The sequence below is a fragment of the Theropithecus gelada genome, chromosome X (assembly GCF_003255815.1).
Source record: "Theropithecus gelada isolate Dixy chromosome X, Tgel_1.0, whole genome shotgun sequence".
NCBI lineage: Eukaryota > Metazoa > Chordata > Mammalia > Primates > Cercopithecidae > Theropithecus > Theropithecus gelada.
In genome coordinates this window covers 95,747,023-95,756,643 of record NC_037689.1, presented here as the reverse complement: position 1 = coordinate 95,756,643, position 9,621 = coordinate 95,747,023, and the positions used below count along the sequence as shown (strand labels likewise).

The following is a 9,621-nucleotide window of genomic DNA, read 5'->3' as shown; positions in this document are numbered from 1 at the left end:
TATTTGTGGCCAATGGGACTCTAGACATTTAAATAAATTCAGTCTGTAAATGAGATATTTGGCTATAGCTTTATTTTTATTGTAAATCAAAACTATATAGCATGTTACATGTATTGCATATATATTAATTTCTGGATTTCCATTTTTCCTTTGAGCTCTGGCCTTAAGCTCAAATTCTCCTAGTTGTGGATACTAACGTTTGCAGACTTCCTATTAAGGAATTTGCCTATTTGGGTCTGAGCGGGGAGAAAACGCCAATGTATTTGATTCCTGATGTAAACCATTCCAAGGGAAACAATGGTGTTTGGTTTGCCTTGGAAACAAATGTTTCAGATCGTATTATTTATAGACCTGGTTATTACATTGTCCAGATCTTCATCTTCAAGTCACCCCACCCATGATGAGATATTCTATTGAAGGCTCTCCAGAAAATAATAATCTACAGTCCTTTTATTACTCATTCCAGATTTTCACCCTTCTGAGCATTTGAAGCCCACTTGCTTAATTCTATACTCAATACCAAAACAAAACAAAACAAAACCAAAACCTTTTCTGTTGAAATAGTTTCTCTGGAGCATGTAAATCACCCTTCTGATGTTTCTAAACTTTTCAGTTGCACAGTATCTCCACTACTCTAGCAAGCAGTGCTAAAGAAAACCTTATGATTCCTACAAGTATGTTTTTAATATGATCCCATGATCTCTACCTGACCAGACCCATACAAAAACACTCCTGCACTTCTCTTTGGTTGAGGCCTCTCCTCCTAGAATGTTCTCATATCCTGTCTTGACTCCTCAGAGTTCATGCCTTTTCACTTGTGTTTAACCTTAATTATCATAGGCAGTACAACATTTAATGTATATCTTAACTTTATTGAATAAGTAAGTAGCCATTACATATAGATTGCAAGTCATCCTTGGTCCTGCTTAGAGATAGGTGTTTATTCCAAGGTGAAACGAGAGCACAAATCCACAGTTCTACTGCAAGTGAAATACTTCTTCAGGGTGGCTTGGTATGGACACAATCTCCCTCAATACCCACTCAAAGCAGTCTTTGCTTTCACCTCTCCCTTCAGGTAAGGGATTCACGGTATTTAAAATAAGCTTGTAAAGAACCCTTCTGTATCAGAGGTAGTTTTGTGCCTGTATTGTGAACCATAGAAGGCATCTGGTCAAAGGCGTCAAAAAAGGGGCAGAAGTGGTACATCAGAGCACAGAGTTGGGATCGATTATTTTTTTCAAGTTAATTGGCCATGGGGGCAAAAGTATCAACCAAAATTTAGAATAGCCTATCCATCCATTTAACAACAAAGCATGCAGTAGCCTGTGCAGACAGTAGCTTTTAGAGACAAACTTCGATTTGGTTGGAGCACCATGAATGCATCTTAAAAAGTGAAAAATTCATTTATGTGCAATGAGTACTGTAGTGAGCTGCACGGTGCCCCCCCCCCCCCCCCAAATATATTCAATATCCTAATCCCTGGAACCTGTGATAGTACCTTATTTGGAAAAAAGGTTCTTTCAGATGTAATTAAGAATCTTGGAATAAGGGAATTAACATGGGTAATCTATCTGGATGGGCCCTAAATCCCATCATAAGTGTCTTTTTAAGAGAGAGGCAGAGGTAGATTATATATACAGAGGGGAAGTGATGTGAAGACAGAGCAGAGGGAGATGCAGTCACAAACCAAGGAATGATGGCAGCCACAAGAAACTGGAAGACATGGGAAGAGTGCTTCCCCTAGAATCTCCAGAAGAAGTTCAGCCCTGCCAACCCCTCAATTTTGGACTTTTGGCCTCTAAAACAACAAGATAATAAATTTCTATTGTTTTAAGCCACCGGGCTTGAGGGTAATTTGTTACAGCAGCCACAGGAATCTAATACAGATTGTGGAACTGGGAAATCGGGTACTTCTGTAACAAAAGTCTTAAAATGTGAAAATGGCTTTGTAACTGGATAATGGGTAGAGACTAGAAGAATTGTGGTGGGTGTAATAGAAAAAGCTAGATTGCCTTAACCAGACAGTTGGTAGAAGTGTGAATGTTAAAGGCATTTATAGTGATGGTTTAGAAAGAAATGAAGATTTTATTGGAAAATGGAAGAAAGGGAATCCTGGTCATATAGTGGCAAAAAGTTTATCTAAATCGTCTAGTACAATAGTGTGAAAAGTAGAATAAATGATGAACTTGGATGTTTAGCTGAGGAAATTTTCAAGTCTAGTGTTAGAAGTATAGCTTAGTTTCTTCTTAGTGCTTATAGTAAAATAAGACAGAAAAGAGATACACTCACAAAAGAGGCTGGGCATGGGGGCTCACACCTGTAATCTGGCACTTTAGGAGGCCAAGATGGGTGGATTGCTTGAGGCTAGGAGTTCGAGAGCAGCCTGAGCAACATAGCAAGATCAAGCCTCTACAAAAAATGCAAAAAATTAGCCAGGCATGGTGGCATGCACCTGTAGACCCAGCTACTTGGAAGGCTGATGCAGGAGGATCGCTTGAGCCTGGGAGTTTGAGGTTACAGTGAGCTATGTTTGCACCACTACACTGCAGCCTGAGTGACAGAGTGAGACGTCATCTCTAATAAATTTAAAAAACATTTTTTTAAGAGAAAAGAACCATATAAGTGGACAAGGAATCAGTACCTGATAACTGGGTAAATTCGGAGCCTATTCAGATTGCAAAAAAAAGGATGCTAAAATTAGGAGATTCACTGTTAGAAAAGTGTGCTCTGGAGATAAGCCCAAGTGTGTGTCTTGACAACATTTGGCTAGTGCTGAAGAGGTTAGGCATTAACTTGTGGATTTATTTGACTGTTTCAATAGAAGCCAAGAATAGAGATGGGGTTATTCAGGAAAAATCTGTGAGGACCCTCTTTTCTGAATGTGTGAATCAATGTGACATACATGGAAGACCCACAAGGTTTTTGAGAATGCTATACCAGCAGAAACACTTCCAACTGGGCCTAAAAGGGACAGGGACAGAATAAAATGAAAGAAGATTGTGAGACTGCCAAAAGTCTACAGGTAGGAAACCCATTGATAAAACTACTCAGCTGCAAACACATGCTACCCTTCAAGATAAAGGAAGCACCATCCTGAGAGCAGAACTGCAGGTACAGAGGCAGAGGCCCAAGTGTGGGAACAGAGGAAGAAATGCAAGCCACAGGCACAGAGGCAGAGGCCCAATCCATAGTCCAAGAAAGAAGAGCTACAGGCCCAAAGGGTGGAGCCCTGAGAAAGAGGATTACTGCCAGGTCTTGAAATATAAGAAGAGAAATTTGTTTGGCTAGATTTTGAAAATGATTGGGACAGGAGACTCCATTCCACTTTCCATTCTCTCCTTTTTGAAACAGAAATGTCTGTAACCGTTATCCTATGCCTGTTCCCACCATTGTAATTTGAAAGCAGATAACTTTTCTGTTTCACTGGTTCTCAGAGGAAGAGGAATTTTGCCTCAGGAAAGACCATACCAGAGTTTCACTCATACCTGATTTAGATTATCTAAATAATAAGCTTTGGAACCTTTGAACCGATGATATTTGAATGAGATTTTGGACTTAGGATTGAGTCCAAAATGGGTTGAGACTTTTGGGAATGTTAGGATGGGATGAATGTCTTTTACACATGAGACAGACATAAATTTTGGGCCAGAGGGCAGACTTGGGTGGGCTAAGAGTGGCTTCCTAAAAGATATAGCCACATCCTAATCCCCAAAACCCGTGAATGTTATCTTATTTGGAAAAGGGGGCCTTGCAGATGTAATTAAGTTAAGAATCATGAGGTCAGGAGATTATCTTGGAGTCATCTGGGTAGTCTCCATAAGTCATAATAAGGATCCTTATAAAACAGAGGCAGAGAGAGATTAGGTACACAGAGGAAGGTGATGTGAAGACACAGCAGAAAGAGAAATGTGGCCATAAGCCAAAAAATGCCAAGAGCCACCAGAAGGTGGATGTGGCAAGGAAAGATTCTCCTCTAGGGCCTCTGGAGGGAGCATGGCTTTGCTGCCCTCAAGAAATGTAAGCAAATAAGTTTCTGTTGTGTTAAGCCATCATATTGGTAATTGGTTACAGCAGCCAAAGGAGATGGATGCAATTAGTTAATATTTTAAGAATTCTGTACCTTTAAAAAAATATTCTGAAGAAAATCTGCATAAATGGTGCTTCTCACATGTGGCAGTAATATGGCCAACAAAAGACCTTAGTGTAATTTGGTTTCATACTAAAAATGTCACTATATAGTTATTTTAGTGATACTTTTCAATCTAAAACAAAACTGCAAATGGCTAGAGCAGGACCATTATAAATCTGGGAAACAAACCTTTTAACTCAATTATTGGAACTTCATGAAAGACCCTGAAAAGTTTTTTAATGTTTGTGAAAAGCAAGTGGGATTTGCTCTAAATAAAAATATATAAGTTATCAATAATAGTACTTCATTCGTTCTTGTTCACAAACTAGAAAATAAGGCAAGTTTGCGTCTGGAAAAGGTGATACATATCAGTATTTCTACCTTGACCAGCTTGATAATATAGCTAGGCATATGCTCCCAAATTTTAGTCAGGGTTAACATTTTCAAAATCACTCTCCTACAGACTGATAAGCTGTCAAAAGAATTAAAAAAGCCATACCACGAAGATTTCAGAAAAGACATTGTAAAGTCAAAAATACACATATTACGTATTTACATAAATTAGAACCTAAACTTTTGTTGTTGTTAAAAAACAGTGTAACTGATATGTCCCTTAAATGTGTGTGTGCACATGTGTGCGTTTGTGTATGTGTGTTTTCAGATCGGATAGAACTGTAAAATCTCAGATACTGTCACCCTTTTTGCTTTCTCTATTGTAGCAGCTTCAGAGCTTTTTAAAGTATAATACCTAAGTAAGGATGCACTGGAGGCAAAGGCAGCAGTTTGAATAATTATACATCTATATAAAGGAATCTGTAAGCTGCTGGTCACTTGTTTACTTTATCTCAGATGGGGATTTGCCAAGCCAGCCATTTGTTCTTCTCTCTGAATATCTACAATGTGCTTTGAATGAGTAGAAACAGTATTTTCTATAAGAAATATACATGTAAGAAATTTCTTACAATAATCACAATCATCTGCGTGAATTAGACTTAAAATTGCACTCCAGAGAAGTTATACCACATTATTTCAATGTATATTTTAAAATAATAGACAAGTTAAGTATAACTTTTACTCCCTAATCTATTTAAGAAAAATGTAGAACCTGTTTTCCCTGCTAGACTTGTTTTGGCAGCATCATTTTAATTTGTTAATATAAGGTAAGTAAGTATGATGATAATTGAGAAGTTCACTTAGTTGGAATTATTGTAGCAAGAGATATAAATATATACACATATTTACACATACATACATAAAATTTCTTTTTCTTCTTCAGACCACCAAAGTGAAATTGGAAAGAGAGTAGAAAGGGAGATAAAACAATTGACCTTTTAGACAGTTTTCTGCTGCCTCCTGCAAAAAGAATTCTTTTTCCTCTCAGGTTTTCTAGAATTCTATCCCCTGCCTTCAAGGGACTCAAGGGAGAAAGAAGCAATAGAAAAAAGAAATAAACCACAGAGCATAGGAATCAATATTTGTCTTTGAAATCTAAATAAAGGTAATAGAATTTTCAGGTTCATCCCTAGCATAAACATTAAAATGTGAGGGTTTTCTCAAAAATAGCCATATAAAGTATTTGTATAAAGTAGATATCTGTGCATAATTAGAAAATACCTCTTTAAATAAAGTTTAAATCACTTTCCCTAACTGATTCGGTTAAACTTTGGTTTATTTTTAGCAATGAGAAGTGCTTGCAATATCATGCTGAAATGCTAGCTAGACTAATGATAAGTTTAATTTCAGCCAAAGCAGATGAATCCATCAGCTTTCACTTGAGATAAGATTCTAAATAACTCAACTGGGGTGGAGCAGTACTTTCATGAATTTCCAAAATGGCTTCTCTTACAGTGTGCATAATATTAGCCCCTCTCCAAATCAAGATGTATATTTTTCTTGGCCCTTTTCTATTATATATGTAACAGGAATTGGAAGCTGACACTGGATAATACTTTCTATTCTTTTTCTTCTCTTTTGTTTTTGGTGGGGGTGACTTATACATTTAAGATTTTAAATTTTTGACAGACTGAATGTTTTTGAAAGCCTTAGAACTCTTCAATTTCTTACACTTTCATCATCACAGTCAGGTCACACACAATTACAAATGATACACATCTTTACACTAAAATGGAACACATTTTGCAATCCTGATAACTGTATTCAGATTAGAATAATTGTGGGAGGAGTCTTGCAATAGTATTACAAATGCACACTACTTCATCCAGCTTATCTTGATCTTTGCAGAAATGCACTTATTCCCTTTCCAGCCGCTGAGTGCACACTTTGTTCTTCTCAAAATGCATCATTTTGTTTACTTAAATATTTTCATATTCTTTGGCATCAGGAATCACTTAGATGAGATAGCTCCATTGTGGCGAGAGCGTGACCTTTCCAAAGGTACTCGTCTGTTATCTGTAAGACAAAGTGAAAAAGAACCAAAAGCATGGTAAGCTTTAGATCTTTGCTATTACATGATGTTAGGTTGAGAAAGGTTTTCAAATAGTCCTGAAAAATCACTTCAAATGAATATGTAAATAAGTAACAAGGAACTCAGATCTGAGGAGTTCATGCGGCAGCTGCCCGGCTGAGTTCAAGAGTTCTGCAATCAGCAATAAATGACTTTTTCTTGGTAAGCGAAGTCAGAGTGATAAAAGAAATGGAAGCATTCTCTCAAGCACAGTCCCCTTGGAAATAGCAGGCAACAACAAAATTCTTTGGTAAAGATGTTAAATTGAAAAGATCTATATACAGCGCCTTTTGTTGGAAAGCACTTCAATTCCCCATGAGTTTTCAATCTGTATGTTGGCTACCTCTAGAGGACACCAGCATGGGCAGAGCAGAAAAGAGTTTTTATTTTTTACAATGATTGCAGTATGTGTCAATCACACTAGCTACCAAATTTGCTTGATTGTATGATGTAAAAAAATTCAATATATAGTCATTATGGGAATGAATAATGAATAGGACCTATTCTAGGTCCCATTCCCACCTCCCGTCACAGGAAGAATAATTATTATAGAGATAACAAAACTTGGAAAACAAAGTTTAAAAGCACTGAAAGTTGCTGAAAATAGTTCTAGCTTTAATAGGGAAAAGGTTTACAGCTCTGCATTGCAATGATCACTACTATGTTATTATCACCTCTGTTTTATGCTCCACTTAAATGCAATTGATGTGGGTGAAAATCCCTTTCTGACAAAAGCATAATATACTTAGATTCTCTATTTAGAATGAGACTAGGTCCCTAGAAATAATGACAACCACCAGCACTTACATAAATGCTAACACTTTACACTCGTTAATTTGCTAATTCACACAACATCCCCGGGAGGTAAGCCCATTTCATTCTATCCTATTATCTGTGCTTCAGTGATGAAGGTTACACAGCAAATCAATGGTATGATGGGGGATTATAATGCAAAGTTAATGCCTAAATGTCAGACCTGCTTTGTTCGGAGGTGAAGGTTGGGGCCTCCCAAGCTGCTACTCATTTCCTCCTTGAGATGATGACACCCAACTAACACATCCTGCCTGTTATATGGCTAGGAAAAACTCAGAACTGCTGAGGTTTTTGCCATGGTGCCTTTCTGGTCTGTGCTATCATCTCTTGACTGATTTCCCGGTAGTCTGTGGTCAGCAGGCAGAGGAAAGCTAACGGGCCTCCATGACCCCAGCCTCATTAACACCACGGTATGAGTGTCCTGAGCCAACCAGCCATAAACTTAAAGCCTACTGAGTGCTTCATAATGCAATAATATCACTGAGAGGTGAGAAAGAAAGAAAGGCATTTCCTCTACCCAGAGATATATCTGAGTGATGGATTATTTGGGTATCCTTTTGAAGATACCATTAAAAAATCCATTATTTAGTTTGAGATATAGATCACAATTCAGCTAAAAATGTGAAGATAACATTCCTGAATAAAGGACTTATTACTTAGATGTCACTGGTTTGCATACAGATTGGTTTTCTACTTCTTAGAAAACATTTAAAAATGAGATTACAATATAATGGTTCCCATTGCATTGCTAGCATGAAAGTGTTTGGTGTTAAAGCTACCAGACATGAGAATGATGGTAGCATTCCCAGAGGATCATGCTGACTTGAAAAAAGACTTGTGCCTTGGTGGTCCTACACACTAAGGTCAATAGGCATCCACACTTCACTTCAGTAATGCTACTGGCACCCCACACCATCACTCACTACCCACTAGGTCCAAGACAAGTACCACATCCAAAAACCCAGCTTTGCAGCAACAAATGATGGGATGTAAGGCTTCACATCAATGTGCAACTTACTGGTGTCATCTGGTATGAGAAAACAAAGTTTCAGGTCAAAACAAACTGACGAAAAGACATGGAAGCTTTTGCAAGGCAGGATAAACATTGAGGTCAGGGCCTAAATGCAGCTTTTGACATGCACAAAACATAATTATTCTAGATTTTCTCCCTCCCTTTTTTCCTTTCTCCTTTTCTTCTTTGCCTCTACCTCCCACACCTCTCTGGATGTCTAATGTGTCCCAATATTAATAAGATAATTATAAGAAGCAATTCTGTAAAAGTTGCCACTTACATTTTCATAATGTCAACCTACAACCTTTATGAAAAAAATATCATTAGAAACAATAGCAGCAATGGCTGATCTGGACCTTTTATTTCCAACTCTCTGTATGTATGTTAAAACTAATTTAGTTAAAAAAACCAACAAACATATACACACACATATATATAATTATAAATATATGTGTGTGTGTGTGTGTATATATGTACACACACACTCTTATACTCTGCGTGTTTTTGTGTGTGTAAATTTGGTTTCACTTATCTTCACATTCTAATGGCTAGCAATCTAATGATGATGACTTCCATGTTTGGAGTCATGTCTTCTTTTAAGTAGAGATTGAATATCACTCAATTGTTTGAAATACAACTTTTATATTTATAGTATTAAAAACTAATGGGGAAAAAGCCATGGCCTGGCCCTCATAAGGTCAGGACTCATAGCTGGCATCACATTTATGAGAAAAGGGCAAACGTTAGATATGATTGCTGCCAGAAGTGATACATTAATTTGGGTAATAGTGGACATGGTTGTATGTCCTCTTTGGAAACAGGTGGAGAAACTGGGTGCTCATGTGATATGATCTGAGAGCTCCATGAGACCCAGCCTGAATCCAATTCACTTTTCTAACTAGTCTCATTCTCCTAATACTAGTATAGTTTAGGCGAAAAAAATACAGGCTTCTCCTTCAAAAAGTCAATCGTTGACAACACATGTATTTACCTGAGATTATATGGAGGGCTTTGTTAACAAGTAGTGGCATCCCTTCCAATCTGCCTGTTATCTTTTTGGAAACCAAAGAGAGAAAAATGGAAGAGGAGGGTCTGTCTATGTATGTATACTTCTTGGGGACATTGTGCAATGAAATACAGAAAAACACACTTGATTGGAGGATGGGGTAACATGAGTTGTCATATTCTTCATCTGAGTCATTT

General features: G+C 37.5%; 1 protein-coding gene across 2 annotated transcripts in view; it reads right to left on the bottom strand.

Moving 5' to 3' along the window:
* Positions 1-851: 851 nt before the first annotated feature.
* The window catches only part of DIAPH2 (diaphanous related formin 2), a 931,860-nt gene continuing 923,090 nt past the window's right edge, over positions 852-9,621 (bottom strand). The window contains exon 27 of one of the 2 annotated variants that reach the window (XM_025372654.1): positions 852-6,538. In XM_025372654.1, coding sequence (XP_025228439.1) covers positions 6,474-6,538 — 65 coding nt within the window. In that variant the 3' untranslated portion in view covers positions 852-6,473. The remainder of the gene's footprint in view (positions 6,539-9,621) is intronic. The other variant, XM_025372652.1, reaches the window with a different exon arrangement.